We start from the raw sequence: 22,686 nt of genomic DNA on the forward strand, positions 1-22,686 counted from the left end.
TTTATATTTTATTATTGAATTCGAAACCTACCTCGTCATCCTCCATAACTACAGAATTCATATATATATTATTAGATGTGTTTAGGTAGGTTAGTACTTTTGAGACAGATTATAATCCAGGATTTCTGGGATTTGGGCAAAATTCAGATTTGTGATAATCTTGATTATGGAGTTTTTATCACGATGTTTCTTATCAATGAAGCTGCCGGATTATGGGAATCCAACATCCATTGTTAGGGTTTCTGTTCATGACACACGATATAGAATTTGGATTAACTATAGTTGTTAAATTAGCTTAACCATTAATTAATAATCTAATCTCAAATATACATTGCCTACCTATTTCATTAACAGATAGTGATTGGCACTAGTATAAAAATCTCGAGTGAGAGTATCCTCATACCAAATTATAATATGTACAAAAAAAAATAAAAAAAAATAAAAATCTCAAAATAATAGAGAATTTAGAGCGTGTTTAGGGTTAATTAAGTTGAAATTGAAACATATACTTCGATTTATTCCTTCTTGTGCACTATATATATATACATATATAATGAAATGTCCCACAACATCTCATCCCACGTGTGAGGTGACAGTATATAGCTCATAAACAACCGAAGATGTCTTTTTCTTTGATGGCCCATATCAATTGGTTCATCACCATTATATCATAATCTGATAATATTGTTATTAGTTACTTGGCAAATTTGGTCACTGCAATCACCAAATTTGCACCAACTATTTAAAGAGAGAATTAACCATAGCAATAATGCCACCAAACCGAACCCAATTGTACGAGCCCTGGCCTTCGATTGCTCCATCGATCGATCCCTTTTGCCTCCCATGGTTGCCCTACCATTTTGGTGAAGATAATCAAATGAAAGCTATTATTCATAAAGGAAAGTTTCCATAATATCATAGTGTAAAAAGTTGATTAAATCTTGACATAACTCTGCGTGGGACATCTTCCCTTTGGTGCCACTCAACCTACTACTGACTTTGCCGACACCATTTTTGCTCAATTAATATTAACTAATTTCTCCCTTAATTAAGATTGGTGTTAAACTGAATAGAATTGCAGAATTTTTTGTGGGTATTTTTGTAGATGAAATTTTTTGAAGTCGAAAATTAAGAGGACCACTGGGGAGGAATTAGGATGCAGATAGTCACAAGAAGTTGTCGTGCATGGATTAAAATGTTAGTGTCATACAATGGACCACAATATCTTATCAAATCTTATGCTAAATTTATTCGAATTTATGACTAGGGACCAAAGAATTTAATCCAATTCATTTCCAGCTTTCGTTCATTCATATACACACATGCAAGTGTTTCTCCTTTGATTAAACTTAATAAATGAGTTGGATATAACCAAGTCTTAAAAGCTAACTCGAGAGAGAAGGGAGTCCAACCACATACTTGATAAACGAGCAAAGTTTTAAAAGCTAGCTCTAAATAGGAGAGAGCAAAACCATTTATATAATGATAAATAGGTTTGGTTAAAACTTATTCACAAAAACTAACTCGAAGGTGGAAGGAGCCTAACTATCTATATATGTCTACTAAATTCACGATGCGAAGCAAATATAACTTATAACAATACTCTAATTAATAATTGAAGTTATGTATATATATTGAAAGGAGTAAGATTGATTAATTATTGAATTTCAATCTAAATTTGATAAGCAATCCTACGAGTTGGAAAGCGAAGGATAAAAATGATTGAGGACTTTGTTGTGACTTGTCGAGCAATAAGACAATCTGAATTAATTGACAATAAGTAATCTAAATTATGATTTGATAGTAGATTAATCAAAACCAACACATTCTTTTAATATACTTAAATTATGATAACAAAATCTTTAATTATTTAAATAAACTCTAATTTGTTTTTATGGGTGTAATTTTTTTACTAAAAAAAAAAATTATCTCTGAGTGATTCGATAAGAACTATTAGATGTATTATTTAAGATGTCTTCAATTCGAGTCTATCCTTAATTATTAATAGGAGTTGCTACTAAAACTCTTACCCATATGATAATTTCAAGATCCAAAAATTAATGAGCACTGTTACAGACACCGAAATTTTATATTGAATTTTTGTACCAAAGGATATGACAACTAGTCAGACGCGACCATGCTAGAGTTTTTCGTGAATGAATGATCGTTCAACATTTATGGACGTCCGTCCATATTTAATGGACTCTTGTTCATATTGTATTGACGGGTGTCTATCCGTCCATCTTATATAGACGGGTGTCTATTTACTATTGACGAGCGTCCATATAAGATGGATGCCTACCCAAAAAATTTTAAAAAAAATTATATTCAACGGATAGACGTCCTTTTTAGATCGATGCGTGTCCATTGTTTAATGTAAAAAAATTTACATTCAATTTGGGAGCCCCAAATTTTAGTTTAATAAAAAAATTTCTTTAAAATTTTCAATTAGAATGTTTAAAAATTTAGACCTCCCAAAACAGGTTTCATTTCTCTCTTGCATTTTGTTTATAAATGAAAAAAAAATTAAAAAAAATTGAGAATGTACGCCAATTTTCATTTCTTTCTTGCCTTTTCTTTATAAATGAAAAAAAAATTGAAAATTAAAAAAAAAATTTGAGAATGGACGGCCATCCAAATGAGTGGACTAGTGTCCATAGTAAAAGGTTCCCGTTCATAATATATGGACGAGAGTCCATAAATATGAACAGTCGTTCTCATAAGAGGACGGGCATTCATAAATAATTTAGGCTAATTTTTTTTAGTTTAAACTATGAATAGACATCCATTCTAGGTGGATAACCATCCATATAATATGGATGATAGTCTATTTTAAATGAACGGTCGTTCAATAACAATAGACGATCATCTATATTTGATGAATGATCATTCATTCATAAAATATTTATTAATGTAATACATAACTTATCTAATTTAATAGACACATCATTCAATATAAAAATTAATGTAAAACATCACTGTTCGTATCATTTTTCAAAATTAATAGAGTTATTTGTAAATTTGTTCAATAACTTTGTTTAATCCAAAAAAAAATAAGCTTCTCCACCCACTAGACCATTCCATTAATTAATCATCTCTTCCCTTTTGATTGAGAAGAATCCCATCATCTTCATCAGTGTTTGTGTGCCCTCCAATCACTTAATTAATTCATTAACTAACTTTACTAACCCTAATTATTTTATTCTTATTCTTAATCCCCTTTTATCCTCATTCTTTATGCTTCATCTTTTTTATATTTTATTATTGAATTCGAAACCTACCTCGTCATCCCCATAACTACAGAATTCATATATATTTTTAGATGTGTTTAGGTAGGTTAGTACTTTTGAGACAGATTAATCCAGGATTTCTGGGATTTTGGCAGAATTCAGATTTGTGATAATCTTGATTATGGGTTTTTATCACGATGTTCTTATCAATGAAGCTGCCGGATTATGATCCAACATCCATTGTTAGGGTTTCTGTTCATGACACACGATATAGAATTTGGATTAACTATAGTGTTAATTAGCTTAACCATTAATTAATAATCTATCTCAAATATATATTGCCTACCTGTTTTCATTAACAGATAGTGATTGGCACTAGTATAAAAACCTCGAGTGAGACTATCCTCATACCAAATTATAATTACAAAAAAAAAATTCAAAATAATAGAGAATTTAGAGCGTGTTTAGGGTTAATTAAGTTGAAATTGAAACATATCTTCGATTCATCCTTCTTGTATACTATATATATAGATATAAAAAAAAAAAAACGAGCGTGTACACACCTCAACTTGTCTTCTGGGGCCATCCTGCGCAAGCGAGCTCGTCCCCTCGATTGTTCTGGTCACTGAATGGTCCATCTCTTCTACAGTCTGAAAAAGAGCGACACGCAGGGATTACTTAGTCTTCGTACAAAGTTTCGTACGATGATGTGGAAGCATAAAAAACCACAATGTGTCTTCCTTAAACCTTAGAAAAACCCTAAAAATCATTGGAGACCACCCCCAAAAATTCATGCCCTAAAAGAAACCTATTGCTTACAAAGAAAAAGGAAAGTAATGGAAGGATCTTCATTATCTCTTGGATGTGGGGATTGAACTTCCTGCTATGAACGTTAAATGCGCACCAGCTTGAGGGATGGAAAATTTGGTCTCGCGAGAGTTTCTTGCTTTTTCTGAAAGAGTGAGTGTTGTGACATTGTTTAAGGCGAGCCTGTGGTTTTATTGTGGGAGAAATGACGATTGGATTTCCCGAAGCCAAGTGACGTTTGGGCAGAATACTCCTCTCGTCGTTGATTGCGACCACGTGTCATCAATCGACAAGAAGGAGTAATCACCACGTTTCGAGAAATTCAATCGTCGCTTCCCTCTATTGAAATAAACGAGTGACGGCTCGATTCCCTCCTCCACATTAAATGCACTCTCATCCGCATTTAATGTCTTGATAGGGAATGTCGTTTCAGTATGACTTGCATTTAATGCGCATGGCTGACATTTATTACGCATATGACACGCCTGTTAGAATAAAGGCTGCTTTATTAATGGGTTAGCTGTCTAGCGCAACGGATAACACCTGAAGAGGTCGTTAGAATAGAACACTCTTCGTCGCATGTCGAATACGGAATGAGGTGATCCCTTGTCTTCAATAGAAACGCACCAAGTTCTATCAGGTCGAAGGTCGAGGTACAAAGCACATTGGCACATCGCTGAGTAGGGTTTAATCCAGGTCACTGACTTTGCGGAAGAAGACCATCCCAGGTTGCTCATAGAAGTGTGTACCGCGACCTCCTTGTAGCCAAGTCGATTCAACTAGGCATCATTTGGGACATGTCAAATCGAGGCATAATTATGTTGTTTTCAAGATTCAATCCTCAAACCTTAAAAACTAGGGGATTTCTGTTATGCTTGAAAAGGTAGGGCTGACGTGGAGCATTGTCAGCATGGGATGGTCAGAACTTGGGAAGGATCTGTGACTGTCTAGACGCAGCCATGTCGCATAATGGCGCAAGTGGCACACCCCCGTTAGTGCAGTAGGTGAGTGCCAGACTAGCAGGAGGTTGGAAATCGTCCACATGTCCAAACCCTGCATAAGTCGAGGAAATCCCTCGGGCAGGTGAACAATGGGACGTAGAGAAGGATTGCACAGTACCCACCAACTTGCAGATTTAGTAATCAGTACTTTGGTTTCTCCCACTATAAATAGAAGCCTTCCCTCTCATTTGCGGGATTGGCTAATTATACTCTAAAATAGCTTACTTTCTCTCTCCCTCTTGTATTCTCTCTAAACGGTAGCTCAGCTCACTGAATGCGACTTGACCTTCACCCTCTTATTAATACAATAGCAGTGGATATAGGATTCGCTTTTGAGCATCCGAACCACTTTAAACATTGTCTCTCACCTCTTATTTAACTTAATATTCTCATATCATGCGTGTCTTCTAAGTCTGCTTAGCATTTCACACGTGCGAGTAGTTGGTGTCTAAAATCGAATATCAACAACTATAATACATAATGAAAAGGGTAAGTGGGTGTGATGAAATAATTGAGATACATGTGTCACATGGGTTACACTAAAAATTAATAGTATAATGTAATGTCAATATGATCTCTGAAGGTGGGAGATCCAATTATAAGTTAACGGCTAAGTAAACCTCCAGTAACTACCTTTATTAGTAATAGTGAAGATTCGTACTCAAAATCTCTTGAATAATATACTCAAGAGTTATAAGCGAACTATATATATATAAGAAACCCGGAGAGTTATATAAAAAGAAGGTTTTTTTTTTTTTTTTTCATAAATAATAATAATATAGATAGAATGTCATTATGCATACTGATTGTCCCACCTCATCTCCAAATATTTGGTTCCAAGCTTTATACTAAAAGATACATATGAAAAAGCAAAGTGTTAATTCCTTGATAATTGTCTTTCTGTAAACCCTAGTTTAATTTTCTCATGAAAATCCTCTTAAACCCTTCCTTTCTATTATATCATTAGCATTAGAAAACTAAGTTTATCTACTTGATGATCTATATAGCTTTCCAACCAAGATGGGTGAGCTCCCATGAAGAAGAAGATAAATTAAATTAATTATAAGTTAATTTAGCTTAACCACCATCCACGTTGTCAAAATATAATGGAAGTAACATGCAATTATTTAAAACTAGGGTTTTGGATCATAAATCTACCACGTTCATTTCTTTCCTTTCTCACATGGTCCCCATTTGGGACATTAAGCTCTCCACCCACTAGACATTCCATTAATTAATCATCTCTTCCCTTTTGATGTGAGAAGAATCCCATCATCTTCATCATGTGTTTGTGTGCTCCTCCAATCACTTAATTAATTCATTAACTAAGCTTTACTAACCCTAATTATCTTATTCTTATTCTTAATCCCCTTTTAATCCTCATTCTTTATGCTTCATCTTTTTTATATTTTATTATTGAATTCGAAACCTACCTCGTCATCCTCCATAACTACAGAATTCATATATATATTATTAGATGTGTTTAGGTAGGTTAGTACTTTTGAGACAGATTATAATCCAGGATTTCTGGGATTTGGGCAAAATTCAGATTTGTGATAATCTTGATTATGGAGTTTTTATCACGATGTTTCTTATCAATGAAGCTGCCGGATTATGGGAATCCAACATCCATTGTTAGGGTTTCTGTTCATGACACACGATATAGAATTTGGATTAACTATAGTTGTTAAATTAGCTTAACCATTAATTAATAATCTAATCTCAAATATACATTGCCTACCTATTTCATTAACAGATAGTGATTGGCACTAGTATAAAAATCTCGAGTGAGAGTATCCTCATACCAAATTATAATATGTACAAAAAAAAATAAAAAAAAATAAAAATCTCAAAATAATAGAGAATTTAGAGCGTGTTTAGGGTTAATTAAGTTGAAATTGAAACATATACTTCGATTTATTCCTTCTTGTGCACTATATATATATACATATATAATGAAATGTCCCACAACATCTCATCCCACGTGTGAGGTGACAGTATATAGCTCATAAACAACCGAAGATGTCTTTTTCTTTGATGGCCCATATCAATTGGTTCATCACCATTATATCATAATCTGATAATATTGTTATTAGTTACTTGGCAAATTTGGTCACTGCAATCACCAAATTTGCACCAACTATTTAAAGAGAGAATTAACCATAGCAATAATGCCACCAAACCGAACCCAATTGTACGAGCCCTGGCCTTCGATTGCTCCATCGATCGATCCCTTTTGCCTCCCATGGTTGCCCTACCATTTTGGTGAAGATAATCAAATGAAAGCTATTATTCATAAAGGAAAGTTTCCATAATATCATAGTGTAAAAAGTTGATTAAATCTTGACATAACTCTGCGTGGGACATCTTCCCTTTGGTGCCACTCAACCTACTACTGACTTTGCCGACACCATTTTTGCTCAATTAATATTAACTAATTTCTCCCTTAATTAAGATTGGTGTTAAACTGAATAGAATTGCAGAATTTTTTGTGGGTATTTTTGTAGATGAAATTTTTTGAAGTCGAAAATTAAGAGGACCACTGGGGAGGAATTAGGATGCAGATAGTCACAAGAAGTTGTCGTGCATGGATTAAAATGTTAGTGTCATACAATGGACCACAATATCTTATCAAATCTTATGCTAAATTTATTCGAATTTATGACTAGGGACCAAAGAATTTAATCCAATTCATTTCCAGCTTTCGTTCATTCATATACACACATGCAAGTGTTTCTCCTTTGATTAAACTTAATAAATGAGTTGGATATAACCAAGTCTTAAAAGCTAACTCGAGAGAGAAGGGAGTCCAACCACATACTTGATAAACGAGCAAAGTTTTAAAAGCTAGCTCTAAATAGGAGAGAGCAAAACCATTTATATAATGATAAATAGGTTTGGTTAAAACTTATTCACAAAAACTAACTCGAAGGTGGAAGGAGCCTAACTATCTATATATGTCTACTAAATTCACGATGCGAAGCAAATATAACTTATAACAATACTCTAATTAATAATTGAAGTTATGTATATATATTGAAAGGAGTAAGATTGATTAATTATTGAATTTCAATCTAAATTTGTTAAGCAATCCTACGAGTTGGAAAGCGAAGGATATAAACGATTGAGGACTTTGTTGTGACTTGTCGAGCAATAAGACAATCTGAATTAATTGACAATAATTAATCTAAATTATGATTTGATAGTAGATTAATCAAAACCAACACACTCATCGTTAATTATTAATAGGAGTTACTACTTAAACTTTTTTCCATTTGATAATTTCAAGATCCAAAAATTAATGAGTAATGTTACAGATACCAAAATTTTACATCAAATTTTTATACCGAAGGATATGGCAACCAGTCAGACGCGACTACGCTGGAGTCTTTCGTAAATGAATGGCCGTCTAACATTTATAGACGTCCACCCATATTTAATGGACTCTCGTTCATATTGTATGGACGTCTGTCCAAAAAAAATTTAAAAGAAAAATAATGGATGCCTGTTCATCTTACATGGATGGGTGTCTATTTACTATTGACGAACGTCCATATAAGATGGATGCTTGTCCAAAAAAATTTAAAAACATTCAATGGACAGGCATTGTCTATTGTTTAATTTAAAAAATTTTACATTCAATTTGGGAGGCCCAAATTTTAGTTTAATAAAAAATTCTCTTTGAAATTTTCAATTAGAATGTTTAAAAATTTAAGCCTCCCAAAACAGGTTTCATTTCTCTCTTGCATTTTGTTTATAAATGAAAAAAAAGAAAATTGAGAATGGAAGCTAATTTTCATTTTTCTATTGATTTTTCTTTATAAATGAAAAAAATTGAAAAAAAAATTTGAAAATAGACGGTAATCCATTTCAAATGAACAATAACAATGAACAATCATTTATAGTTGATAGATAATCGTTCATTTGTAAAATATTTATTAACATGATATATAACTTGTTTGATTCAGTAAACACGTTGTTTGGTGTAAAAAAGCGTAAAGCATCGGTCGTACCATTTTTCAAAATTAATAGAATTATTCGTAAATTTGTTCAATAACTTTGTTTAAAACAAAAAAAATAAAAAAAAAGGGGGGGGGGGTGACATGCGATATAAATGAGAAGACAGGTGACAGGAAAAGTCAACTGAAGCCACGAGACACGAGGACTGAGACACACGTGTGCACTGACATTTCTAGCTTTTAGCTTTCCCTTCTGCATATATACTTCACTTCCCAATGTCTGCACGCACGAATGCCCCCCCTGTGCCTGCCACTCTTCCACGTGCGTCTTCCATTTATTGTATTTCAGTCACTCAGATTTCACATGCCCTTTTTTCCTCTCTCTTTGTCTCCAACAACCACCCTAAATATTCTTTTCTTTTATTCCAATTTTTGGCACTCATATCTGTCGTCTTCTTCCTTCATAAAAGGAGCATCCAGACAGAGTCACAGGCTCACAGCCCACCCACCCACCCACCCTTCTAATATATGGCCATACCTCTCTTCTTCCTCCTCTTCTTCTTCTTCTTCTTCTTCTCACTGATACGATCAATCTTTAAATCCTTTGCATGTGTACGTGTATGGCATTATCTACCAAACTACGTACTAAAAACAGAAAGTGCCATTATACATATCAGGAAAAATTATTCATCAAATCTTGGTTAGGTCACCGTCCGTTTTAATGCCACTAATAACTCCACCATGCAAGCACTTCTCCCAAAGCACTTCTTCCTCCCATCTTCCCATTTATTAAACTACATTACTAATAATAGCTATTGACTGTGTATTAATTCATTCATTCTTGTAAAAATGTTCAATTACAAGTACTTGGACTATTAAATAGCCAACGACAAATTAAAGTAAGATTTTGCCCTACTGTAAAGGTCATGGAATAAGTAGTGGAGAGCTCAAGAAGATACTCATAATTCATAATTTATTTATGAAATTTAGACTGTAGATCAAACCTAGCCTTTGCTGTAAAGTTTATCAATTATATAAATTAATTTTTTCTATGAAACGATATGATTCGATAAGGATTCTTTGGTATATTACTTAAGAGATTTTGAGTTTGAGTCTCTCTCAGTTGTTAATATGGGTAGTTATTGAAGCTCTTATCCAATCGATAGTTTCATGTTCCTGAAGACTAATTAGGTTGAGTTCGGGTCCCCCTCAGTTGCTAATAAGAAGTCATTAGAACTTTTATTCGACCGGTAGTTCTAAGGTCCCTGGAGACTAATTGAGGTGAGCATAAGCAAGCTCAGACCCCGATCATTAAAAAAAAAAAAAAAAAAAAGATAGAAAATAAGATACGGTAGAATATTGGCACCAAAACATTGGAGGTTTAGTGATTGGAAAAGGGGGTTTAAGGAAAACCCTAATATAATTAGCATAATTAACTCAATGAAGTAATGGATTCTAGATTAATTAGTGGTAAATGACAAATATTGATTGACATTGCCGGCCAAATTCCCATTGAATCTTTTGGGTTTAATTGGTTTTCTTGTCTCTAATCCAAGTATTAGTTAGGTAGACATAAACATAATCCCACTTTGTTGTTGTTGTCTTTTAATGCCTCATTAATTCTACCAATTTTTTCTTTAGTTTTGACTATATATGTTATCTTTTGGCCCAATTTTTCTTTTAAATAAGTCAAATTTGGGTCCCTTTTTCCCACAAAAAGATGTTGACTATAAGTAAAGTGAATTATAGGGTTTCTATCAATTCCCATTTTTATTTTTATTTTGATTTAGAGATAGTACTTCTTTGCTTGTTGCTTGAAAAATAGGGAACACTTTGGAGTGGATTCAATTAATTAAAATCAATCATCCATTGATGCATTGACAACTTTTTCTTGTCTTTTGCCTTTCACATCTCTTTAATAGTATGTGAAACCAAGTTCACATTCCAAGTTAAAATAGTCTTCTTGACTTCGGAGAAATGAAAACTGGCCTCATGTTATCTCTATAATAGAGTAGATTTTGGTGTCCGAACCAACTTTTACGCACCTCCGTGACTAGCACAATATCTTATCTATCACTTGCAACTGTTACGAGTGTGTGGTCACTGCTATGATCACCCGCTTAAATCTTGGGAGTCAGAAGGATTTAAACTTAAGATTGTGCACCTTAACCACACATCCCAACATTCATCCTATCAATTGAACTACCACAGGGTGGGTGAGTAGATTTTTTCAAGGGAAAAGATTATAAAAGTTAGTAAAGTCTTCTTTTTCTCTTTAAAATAGCTAATTCAAATTGTACCAAATTAAAAAAAAAAAAAAAAACTCTTTATCATTAATCACTTGATTAGAAACGATTAAGAGAGATTTTCATGCTTATTAAAACATATGTATGATTAAAAAAACCATTAGTTGATGCCAAAGTCTCACATTCGTTATGAGACGAAGGTCTTGATTACTTATATAGCATAAAGACACCATCACCATCTAGAGACACATTTTTAGTACAAAACCATGCAGATCCTGTGGCCCAAAGCAGACAATATCATTGAAAAGTCACTTATAATATGTCTAGATTCGGCATGCATCAACACCACCCACATAAATTTTCTTATACATTTTTTGAAAACAATAATACATGAATGAATTTTCTTATACTTTTTTTAAAACAATAATACAGGAACTATTTTACTATGGATTATAAATGAATGAATGAATTTATTAATTAGACAGGGTGGTGTATGCATGTATACTAGGTAACATTTAGTGAAAATTATAAGGCTTAATTAATTAAAACTTGATGGATCCAGCACACGTGCATGCGATCACTGAGACAAAATGCCGACATAATGAAGAGCCACTAAGAGATTCTCAGCATTAATAACGGAGGAAGAAGCCTTCAATTTTCTTGATACGACATTCAAAATCATCATTCATGTTTCCAGATTATTATTGTTAAAACATTAATTTGTGGGTTAAATCATGATTACCACCAAAACACTGCTTAAATAAAAGAAATTAATTAATTAATAATTGTATTTTCGGGTGACTTTAATCTGTTTAATCATGGTAACTTTTGCTTTTTGATTGATGATGATGATGATGAAGATGAAGATGGAAATTGTAGTCCACTTGGCCAGGTTGTAGGCCACCAGGTGACCATCAAACAGGTGACATGTCGCGACATCAACACGTGTGATCATAATTCATCTTATGATTTCTTTTTCTTTACAGGCTATTTTTGCTTGATCTGAGATTTATGTAAAGCTGGATGGAATTTTATATATATATATGGCTGTGTATGATAGTTGGCTGGAAAGTGGCAACCCTTTTATTAATCCTGGAAAGAAAAAACACTCGAACTTTCCTGTAAGATATATATAGCACGCTTCATCAATCATCTCATCTTCCTCAACAGTATAAGCTCATGATCCAACAATGCTTATCAAAGTTCCTGTACTTTATCCAGAGAATGATGTGATACTGCAGATTTACATGTGATTGTTTCAAATGGGCTAGGAGTTTTGGGCTCCATTCTTGGTTCTTTCAGGCTTCTTCAGAAATCTCATTAAGGGATTGTTATCTTGCTGGTTGATCATTGGAGTCATCCGATGATCCAGTGACTATATATGTATATTAACCATCTCTGGATGATCGGATAGGAAGATAAAAACTCTTGAGTGTATTACTCAAAAGGTCTTAAGTTCTTCTCAATTGTTAATAGAGATGAATACTGGAAGATTAATCTGATTGTTAACTTTAGGATCCTGAAAGATTAGTCGAGGTATGAACAAACTGGCCGGTACACAAAAGAAAAAAAAAAAAACTATGTGTATCAAGATACGGTTTGAAGGCGATTTGGTTGTACAAGATTATGTTTTATTTAAATAGAAGGTATAGACGAGCAACCTTACACAACTATTAATAGTAAACCAAGAGTTGAAACTCTGCAATTAGAAGACTAGTTACACGCATTATGATCATACAAACTCCAGAATTTCGGCCCCATAAACCATATGGAACTTAAATCTTAAAACAGTACCATCAATTTCAATCCTCGTCCTCATCATCTTCTTCATCTTCCTCCTGTTAATTTATATCACAGCTGGTGAGAAACATACATTCGGGAAAGAAATAAAACATGCTTTTGACAAATTTCTTATCAGCAGACAATGGATTGAATTACTAGCTATTGAAATTATGTAGTACATGATGATCTATATCTGCGAACAGAAATGGCGTTTTAAAACAAACATGGGATGTCAAACAGGGCATACTAACTATTATATGTGTGTATCATAGTGAGTTTATAAATTTTCAGAAAAGGAGTCAATGATATATAAGAGTACCTCTTCCTCTTCATAATCATCATGCAACTCAGGTTTTGACTTTTCAGACTCCTGTTCTTCTTCTTCTTCACCATCATCGTCATCATCAGTACTTTCCTGAGCGAAATGTATGTAAACCAAATAAGAGAACCAAAGCGAGACAGAGTGGAGAAATTTTATACAAAGAAAGAAATAGACCAAAACAAACCTGTTTCTTGTTGTAGGCTATCATAAGCTTTTCATACTCTGATTTCCTTTTTGCTGCTTTTGCTTCATATGGAGCTTTTTCCTGCAAATTGCCGAGAATCAGGTAAGATAGGCAGGGTGCATAGACTTTTTCTAAAGCGAAGAAGCAAGCAATAGAGAATAGAACTTACAAAAAACTTGTATATCATTTGCATTACTAGTTATATTGTACTAATTCATATATCTTGAGGCCTCATGTAATATCAAAATTTCCCACTTTGAGAGAGTCGAAAGGTAATGTACTCTTCCCTTTCTCAACACATTTCTTTAGACAAAGATCTTGTAATTTCCCAGTAAATGTCTCTCTAAAAATTTGATTTGACATTGAAATATTGATGTAAGTTCTTCTCTTTTGAATCAAGTAGGCTAGAAGGCTCTGGTAGTCTAAAACATATTGGCAGTGGCTTGGCCATGCCATGCCATCAAGAATCCAAAACCATCGAGTTGAGCTTGGTTTGTAGTGGGGTCCAGTGCGAGCCAACGATGCAAGGTTTTGTCGGCACCTTTACAAGCACATGCCATAGGATTTTCCAAGTCAAAGTAACCAATTCAAGAAGTGATGGCAGAATTCACCAACAGCTCAACTAATTAATAATTAAAGTTTGTTTCAGGATATATTTTGAAACTTACTGAATCAGTCAAGGATTTCCACTTCTCTCCCCCAGCTTTCCCCACCTTCAGTCACACATTCAGTAATAATATCAGTTTCTCCCTCCAGATAAAAAGTCTTATCAAAAGGTAAAACTTTCCACAACAAAATAACATAATAGGTTAAGTAGATGCATACAGCCGAGACAGCTTTTATGTTGGGATGCTCTTGTTTGTAAACCTTCCTGAACTCTTCTCTGCAGCATTTACATTATATTATAATAAGGAAATCTTGTAACAGTAGAACATTTTTCCTCAGAAACATCAGAAATTGAGAGAGACTTACAGGAAAACAAAGAAAGCACTAGGAGGCCTCTTTGGTTTGTTGGGGTCTTTCTTAGCTGGTATAGCATTCTTGGTTCGTTTGTTGCTACTCTTAACAGCCTTCAGTGCAGCCTTTCGCTTTCCTAGCGTTCTGAGAAAAGTAAATATACATTGTAGAACTATCATCACAAGCGGCTTATTTTTGTGTTAAAGTTAAATTGTCTTGCTGCAGCATGTTATAATTCCATCAAACTACCATCGAAGATAATAAACATCGGAAAGTATTTCAGGATTCTCAGTATCTGATACTGATATGTCACCAATATAGCACCTCTCTGCGTGTATCCATGTTACATAGCTTAAAATTTAACTGGGTACTGAACATCAATATATACCTGTCCTCAACAGGCTTCAATACTTCCTTTCTTTCCTTCTTCAATACCCCTTTGCCCTTGGTAACCTTCATGGTACACGGAAGGTGATATACCTGAAAACAACACAAATTACAGTGATTAACAGTCATTGGATTCTAGACAAGACTAAACTCTCCATCCATGGAAAACAAAATACTGGACAATGAAAGGACTCAAATTCGGCTAATTAGAGCTAGATGGATATGCATGTCTGTATATAGCTGATACCATAGCGGATTTCATTTTGGTAACGCTAAAATTAGCCAGACTGAAAGCCATCCTTCAAAATGACATAATGGACAAGAATTCATCTCAGTTAAAGGCAACTTTATCATTTTCCAGGAAAAAAAAACTATATATACAAGGAGATGCAAGAAAATCATTAAATTATTAATCTGATCACTGAGATCAAGTTTCTTGATTATTTCCCAGGCAACCAAACAGAGATTAGGGATCAGAAATCATAAGTAAACAATAATCTACAAACAAAAAGAACATACATAAACGGCACAAAACAGAAACACACAGAGAGAAACCTATATTATTCTTGAAGTTGCAATTTTTCATTAAAAAAAAAAATCTGACAAAAAGTTGAAATTTATAAAGAATGGAAAGAGGAGCTAGAAAGTCAACAACAAATAAACAAAAATTACAAATTATAAACACAAAATTTAACAATATGAGAAAAGAAAACTTGCTTAAAACTACAGAGAATCATATACCAGTAGAAAAGAATGAGGAACACAAAAGCAGAGCAGTCTATCCCTCTATTTGATGACAAAGAGTAAAGCAGAACGCAGAGAGATGCCAAGAAGATATTTGCGAGGAAGCCAAGTGAAGTGGCACGTGGCGAAGTGGGGTCAAAGCGACATTTAGTTGAGAGTTTTGTCGTGTTATTGGGGTGTTGTTATGTTAGGTGCTTCGAGTTGCAGAGGATCCGAGTAAGAAAATCTCTTGACTTTTGATTGGTTAAATCAAGAGTTGGTCTTATTGTTGATTTCAACATATACGTCTATGATTATGAACAATCTTTGTCATTTTGTTTTTCTTTTCTTTTTGCCAAATCATGCATCTTTTCTCTCAGGTGAAGAAACTGACGAATTCTTTCCTAACTTTGTCCTGTGCCCACAACAATCTATCGCCTGCTACACAGTCCACTTGACCCAGGACCAGGACCAGGACCATCCAAATATTTTGATGATCATAAGGCAATTTATCACCGTAAAAATAATAATATAATATAGTATATTTGTTTTCTATTTTGTTGGTATGAAGGCTTCCAGTGAGTAGAACAGAGTAACTTTCATTACAAACAATAGTTTGCTTCTAATTACTCACCATTCTAATTACTATTAAAATATGTCTCTAACCAAACAATAGAATAGACCATTATTGGATAATATATTATGATTACTCCAGCCAGATCATAATATTAAATTATAGTTTGCTTCTCTATCAGTGACTTTGTGGATATCACTTGAGTGATCCTGGATCAAAACTTTGAAATAATATAATATTAATTCTCTTTCAAAAGCGATGTATCAGAATTTACACCAAATTACAGGAAAAAACCAAATAGTTTTGAACGAATTATGTATCCTTAAACTGTGTATAAGTAAGCAGAAGATGTGAAGACAAATTGAAGCCCCACACCAGAAGGTGAAGAAGCCATCAACCATCCACCTCTCTCGCTAAAAGATAAGGCTAAGATAAGCCCCCCCTACATTCTCATTCACACCCATCAATTCCATAAAAACAAACCATTTCGACCCCAAAAAAAAAAGAAAAAAAAAGGAAAAAAAAAACCTCTAAACACAAATCAAATTCCTTCATTCTACATATAATAATATTTTTACAATTCTTCACCAATCACCACCGAGACGCTACTCATGGCCACCACCACTCCAGCAGCAACAGCTTCACGCTTCTTTGGGACACGTATCCATGACTCCAAGCCACTGACCTCGGCCAAATTTCAGGCCAGGTTTAGCTTTGGTGGTTTTGGCACCAAAAAATCCCCACCACGACCACCCAAAAAAGCAGTCCCCAAGCTAGATTCTGACGACCTTGTATGGTTCCCGGGTGCAACCCGACCGGAGTGGCTCGACGGGAGCATGGTGGGAGACCGCGGGTTCGATCCGTTTGGATTTGCAAAGCCGGCTGAGTATTTGCAGTTTGACTTGGACTCGTTGGACCAAAACTTGGCCAAGAATGTGGCTGGTGATGTTATTGGGATCCGTGAAGAGACCGCCGAGCTGAAGCCGACGCCGTTTCAGCCTTACACGGAGGTGTTTGGGTTGCAGAGGTTTAGGGAGTGTGAGCTCATTCACGGAAGATGGGCAATGTTGGGCACTCTTGGCGCCATCGCCGTTGAAGCTCTCACTGGTGTTGCGTGGCAAGACGCCGGAAAGGTACGTATACATATACCTGCGTACATATAAATACACGTTCTTAGAATTTGGATCTGAATTGAGATTAATTAGCTTAGATTAACGAGAGGTTATATTATATATTCTTCTATGTTTTTGTGATCTTGAAATTCGGATTGTTTAATTGAGATGATTTCTTGGAACTCGATCATTTATATCATCCAAACACAGAAATTATTCAGAAGAGATGTAGCAAATAGTACTGAAAATAGCTGGCGAGAACATTTTTGTCCATTATCGTGTCTTATTATCATCCAAGCATTCATGATGTTGGCATTTATGGATGATGACAATGTTGATGTTGATTCACGTGCCCACAACATGACAAATAAAATTGAACGTTAATAATTTTGTTTTTCAGGTGGAGCTGATTGAGGGAGCATCTTACCTCGGCCAACCACTTCCATTTTCATTGACAACATTGATTTGGATTGAAGTTTTGGTAATTGGGTACATTGAGTTTCAAAGAAATGCAGAGCTCGACCCTGAGAAAAGATTGTACCCAGGTGGGTATTTTGATCCTCTTGGGTTAGCCTCCGACCCCGAAAAGTTTGAGGATCTTCAATTGGCTGAAATTAAGCATGCTCGTTTGGCCATGGTGGCCTTCCTCATCTTCGGAATTCAAGCTGCCACTACAGGCAAAGGTCCTATCAGCTTTGTGGCTACATTTAACCAGTGAAAGTGATCTTGTAAAACTCTTTAAGAGAGACATGTATGTTCTGAATTCCTGTAACCAAAATTTGATTTTGTATATCATCACTCTTTGCTTGTAACTCCTTCTCTTAGAGGTTTAAATTTATTATGGGATATTATAATTTTGAAGAAGGAATATATAAAGGTTACTTTTTAGAGGTCCAAATTCATCCATGCATGGTGGTAAGATTGTTCTCAATTTATTGTCCCAAGTTCTCAAGTTCTGTTTTAAATTAGATTAGTCCGATGGTTGAGTTGGTTACCTATCAATATAGTTCTAATAGGATGTTTAAATCAAGTAATTATTATTATCAGTTCGAGAATCAAAATTCCTACCTAATATTTTTAACTCTACCCTCTATCACCAATTATAACACTTTTCTACTTATTCAGAGTTGTTTTAGGTTTCACGCAAACATAGATTTTTCATATGATTAACGTGTACGGTTTTAAGTTTGAATCCCCTTAACTCTCAAGATTTAAGTGAGTGATTATGACGGTGAGATGTTATGCTAGTTTCCTATAAGGATTAGTCAATGTGCATATGAGCTGATTTGAACATCCTGTTTAAAAAAAAAATGTTTGTTCTTAATGTATGTATTTAATTATAAAAATTTAAAGCTTATAAACAAATTTAAATTATCATTTATAAATATATATATACCATTCCAAATATTCTCTATCTTCAATTCCTTCGATTTTCATGTAAAAGAAACATGAAATTAAAGGCCATTGACGAAAGCTTTTGGGAGTGTTTGTACCAATAATTTAATTAAAAAAGGATACACACAAAGTCACACAAACATATGCATATCACATGTTGCTCTTTCGTCCCTCTATTTTACGTGAGCTAATTGAAGGACAAATACTTTGTAAAATAACAATAACATCCATAAAATTAACCCAAAAATGAAAGAATAAATATTTTATATTGCGAAAAACATTTTAAACATATATAAAAGCCTTCTAAACCCTGAAAATGTAACCAAAAAAACAATGATTAATAAGTAGTATAAATACTTAAACAGAAAAATGGGATTTGTTGAAGGCCGTAGCTTACACGCCTTTTCAGAGTACACTTTTACAGGAAAAAGTTATTATAATTGCATATATGTATTATGTAATGCCTGCTTGGTCCACATTTCTTGTAAACTAATTACATAAACAAAGACAAACAAGAAGGTCTCACAAAAATTTAAGATAATCTAACAAGTAAGCAATCTACAATATCAAATATTCAACGTTTGCTCTTTTCTTTCATCATTTATTTCTCAAGAATCTCCTTTTATTTATTTCATTTCTTGATTAACAAGTCATTTACAACTGCCCTTTTTTCTAAATTTTCTTCCTTTTTTGATATTTGCATATAAAGGTTTATTCTTTTGAGGATCTGTTGGTTGTTTGAGAGGGTGGAGAGGAGATATGGGGAGGTTATTTGTGGTGAATCTTGAAGGGAAGATCTATAGTTGCAAGCACTGCAGAACCCATCTTGCTCTTTTTGAGGATATTGTTTCAAGGGTTGTTTCTATGATCTTTATTTGACCTTTTGATTTTGCTTGCGTTTTGTGTTGTTGTGATTTTTTTTTTTGTTGCATCTTCATCTGGGCATGTCTAATTTGTTTTAAGCTATGCATTTTCGCTGCTGGGTAGACTTTTTATGCAACTTTATTTGTTTATGTTATGGTGATTGTGTGTTTGATTATCAGAAATGAAGAATCAAGGGAGGCCTTATGTAATCAACGAAGTTTGTTCGCAGTTGATTTTGTTGTGTTAAAGACCCTTGGTTTCTGTGTAGATGTTTTTACTTGATCAGAGTATATAATGCTTAACTCCTGGGATTTCTGTTTTGAAATGAGAAAGGAGAAATTTGTGCATTCTCCATCTGGGTCATCTAAGTCTTGTACCTGCTGAAGTTTAATTTACGCTCCCTATCTTTTTGCTATTTATGATTTTATTGTAGTAGAGCCATTATATATGGGTTATCTTGGAAGATTTATAAAACTCTTGAACCATTCCATTTCAATCCAAGTTGAAGAATCAAAGAATTGCACTTCCAAATTAGGATGATTTGAGAATTTTTTACTTCATTTCTGATTCAATGAGGAAGAATTGAACAATTGCTCTATAATGATAATAGAATGTGTATAGTGATCTAAACAATCGCTCTATCATGAGATTTTTCTTTCTGGTTTGTGCTAGAATTAATTAGGAAGGATTCTATTGTTTTAGGAGCAAGTGTTTTTAAATATTTTGTTTAGATTACAAATGATGATTTTGATTGTGATTTTTAGTTCTCAAGCATTCTTATGCTTTTGAAACTAATTGTATGTGTGTACACATATATGCATGTATTGCATCCTTACATTTGCATTTATAAGTGCCATCATGTTTGCAAATTTATGATATGACAGGGATGGGGCTCTAATTACAGTAACATTGTGGATGGTGCTTGTTCTCTTTCCCCTAATGTAGATGAGGCTTGGACAATACTATATTTTTAAATGCAACTTGATTGTAATTCAGCCCCAACTAGTTAAGAACTAATGCATCTTCATGATGATACAGCATAATTAATGATATTTTTCATACAATCCAATTATGTTGGAGGTTTCTGTGAGAATAAAATGTTCTGACATTGTGTTTACTATGGTGTTTTATTCAGTCTTTCCACTGCAGGCATGGGAAAGCTTATCTCTTCAATAAGGTGTAAGTTTTCTGACTTTGGCACCCCATGATATTTGCCCAGCAAAAGTGGGGGAAAAACGCGACCTCATCAATGTATATTAATACATTAATATTTGCCTCACAAAACTGGGGGAAAAAAGCAACCTCATCAATATATATTAATACATAATACTGAGCCCATCTAAAACTAAGTCTAATTGAGCCTATCAACTGAAAACTTGGCAATTCGTAAGGTTCCAGTTACTTATGTTGCACTATAGAAACAAATTTATATGAACTGTCATTCTTGTACATATGAACAAAGATTAAGCTATTATATCTTTTGCTTCTGGACTTCTGTTCAAAGATGAACACTTTTTATTTGCCCAAGTGCATTAGTTATCATATACATGTTCGCACATATGATCATGCAGCCTTATTAAGTTTCTTGTGTCTTATTAAGGTTTAAGTATCTATCCATCATGTAACCTGAGAGTGGCCATTAAGGATCAATCTCTTAATTCATATTTTCTATTCATCGTCCAATTTACATCTGAATGCATATTGCGTAACTGCACGTATCATGTTTCAGTGGCTAATAGTGAAATAGGGATGCTCATGGAAGAATTTCGTGGACACACATTTTCACATTCTTGCCCAACAATGATTCATTAGATATTTCATGTAAACAATTGGTCTTTCTTAAGAAGAATCTCGTCTCATGTTGTTTGACAGAGTGAATGTCTCTGTTGGAGAGAGTGAAGAGAGAATGATGATGACTGGGCTGCATACAGTAGCTGATATTTTCTGTGTGGGGTGTGGATCAATCGTGGGGTGGAAATATGTAAGATTTGGTGGCAGAAATTTTGAAAATATTGTTTTATCTATGTTCCTTGTTACCGTTTAGTTATTTGGATAGTTTCTTTCAGGAAACTGCTCATGAGAAGAGCCAGAAGTACAAGGAAGGAAAATCTGTCCTTGAACGGTCAGTATGTAACTACGGATTGGAGAAAGAAAAAGTGAATAATAATTTGCTAGTTACGTTGTTGATGAGGTTTTCTGCGTTATTTTGTTGAACAGATTTAAGGTTTCCGGTCCAGATGGAAGCAATTACTGGGTCAGTCACGAAGCACACGTTGGTGGAAGCGATGCAGATGATGTTTGATTACTCCTTCAAATTCCAACTGTACATTCTTTAACCATCAAGTTTCTGATTCGACTTCTGAATTCTTAAACTGGTTGTTCTTCAATTCAGTGCCTTGCTAAATGGCACTGTCACTGTGAATAACCTAATTGAAAACACTCTGACTGTTGATTCCGATTAAGTTGATGCTCAAACTTCTGTGATCATGTCTTCAATTTAATATCACTTACTGTTCCATTCAGTTTTTAATGCATAAAAATGTTACCATCTACCTGCCACCTCTATTCCTTCTGTATTGTTATCAGTTCAGGCCTTATTAATGGGGTATTTGTCTGAGCTTATAAAAATTAGCTTATAAGTAACAAGTGTTTATAAGTTAATTTTAGCTTATAAATATTTAAAATTTTAAGTAATTACGTGTTTGGTTAAAGTACTTATAAATGACTGATAAGTAGTTGACGTGTTTGGTAAAATGTGATTTAAGTACGTTTTATTATAAAATGATTAAAAAGGGTATCACATTAAACAAGGATAATGTGATAATATACTTGATCAAACTAGTTTATAAGCACTAATTACATTGATTACTGTTATCATCATTTTATAATCACTGTCTACTAAAAGACATTGAAGCCAAAATGCTGATGGTGATTTCATAGTTTCTGAGATGTGATACTATATGGAAAAATAAATGGTAAATATGATAAATAACGTAACGTATCTATCAAAGGGTTCCAGAAATTTCATATTGTTAAGCAGAGGTGAACTGGCCAAGTGGGAATGCATACAGGAAGAATTGCATATTTTTCTATTTATTGTGTTAGTTGCTTCTTTGCATAAACCACTAACTTTGAATAAATCG

The 22,686-nt window shown here is 34.0% G+C and overlaps 3 protein-coding genes across 4 annotated transcripts; 2 read left to right on the forward strand and 1 right to left on the reverse strand.

Moving 5' to 3' along the window:
- Nucleotides 1-12,852: 12,852 nt before the first annotated feature.
- On the reverse strand, nt 12,853-15,767 carry LOC116111719 (high mobility group B protein 1-like). Its single transcript, XM_031397865.1, has 8 exons — nt 15,617-15,767; nt 14,877-14,968; nt 14,504-14,632; nt 14,357-14,414; nt 14,200-14,244; nt 13,532-13,612; nt 13,345-13,440; nt 12,853-13,081 (listed from the first exon to the last, which is right to left on the reverse strand). Exons 2-8 carry the CDS (start codon nt 14,945-14,947, stop codon nt 13,046-13,048), a joined length of 516 nt encoding a protein of 171 aa, XP_031253725.1. The 5' UTR covers nt 14,948-14,968; nt 15,617-15,767; the 3' UTR covers nt 12,853-13,045.
- Nucleotides 15,768-16,649: 882 nt separating this feature from the next.
- On the forward strand, nt 16,650-18,182 carry LOC116111788 (chlorophyll a-b binding protein CP29.3, chloroplastic). The gene is made up of 2 exons (XM_031397942.1): nt 16,650-17,305; nt 17,685-18,182. Exons 1-2 carry the CDS (start codon nt 16,784-16,786, stop codon nt 18,000-18,002), a joined length of 840 nt encoding a protein of 279 aa, XP_031253802.1. The 5' UTR covers nt 16,650-16,783; the 3' UTR covers nt 18,003-18,182.
- An 895-nt stretch (nt 18,183-19,077) lies between these two features.
- Nucleotides 19,078-22,073, forward strand: LOC116111775 (protein yippee-like). Of its 2 annotated transcripts, XM_031397922.1 has the most exons (6): nt 19,078-19,228; nt 19,389-19,534; nt 20,679-20,722; nt 21,416-21,524; nt 21,610-21,665; nt 21,761-21,845. In XM_031397922.1, the coding sequence occupies exons 2-6, from the start codon at nt 19,439-19,441 to the stop codon at nt 21,843-21,845; spliced, it is 390 nt and encodes a 129-aa protein (XP_031253782.1). In that variant the 5' UTR covers nt 19,078-19,228; nt 19,389-19,438. The 2 variants fall into 2 exon arrangements, with proteins under 2 accessions (XP_031253782.1, XP_031253781.1); XM_031397921.1 differs by lacking the exon at nt 19,078-19,228 and having other exon boundaries at nt 19,439-19,534; nt 21,761-22,073.
- The last annotated feature ends 613 nt before the right edge of the window (nt 22,074-22,686 follow it).

Source organism: Pistacia vera, unplaced genomic scaffold (assembly GCF_008641045.1).
Source record: "Pistacia vera cultivar Batoury unplaced genomic scaffold, PisVer_v2 Contig65, whole genome shotgun sequence".
NCBI classification, from domain to species: Eukaryota; Viridiplantae; Streptophyta; class Magnoliopsida; order Sapindales; family Anacardiaceae; genus Pistacia; species Pistacia vera.

Coding starts and splice junctions, on each gene's coding strand:
- LOC116111788 (XM_031397942.1), top strand. CDS start 16,784: ATGGCCACCACCACTCCAGCAGCAACAGCTTCACGCTTCTTTGGGACA. Junction 17,306..17,684: donor CGTGGCAAGACGCCGGAAAG/GTACGTATACAT, acceptor TTTGTTTTTCAG/GTGGAGCTGATTGAGGGAGC.
- LOC116111719 (XM_031397865.1), bottom strand. CDS start 14,947: ATGAAGGTTACCAAGGGCAAAGGGGTATTGAAGAAGGAAAGAAAGGAA. Junction 14,633..14,876: donor TTGAAGCCTGTTGAGGACAG/GTATATATTGAT, acceptor TACTTTTCTCAG/AACGCTAGGAAAGCGAAAGG. Junction 13,441..13,531: donor TAGCCTACAACAAGAAACAG/GTTTGTTTTGGT, acceptor CATTTCGCTCAG/GAAAGTACTGATGATGACGA.
- LOC116111775 (XM_031397922.1), top strand. CDS start 19,439: ATGGGGAGGTTATTTGTGGTGAATCTTGAAGGGAAGATCTATAGTTGC. Junction 19,535..20,678: donor TTGAGGATATTGTTTCAAGG/GTTGTTTCTATG, acceptor TGTTTTATTCAG/TCTTTCCACTGCAGGCATGG. Junction 21,666..21,760: donor GGAAAATCTGTCCTTGAACG/GTCAGTATGTAA, acceptor TTTGTTGAACAG/ATTTAAGGTTTCCGGTCCAG.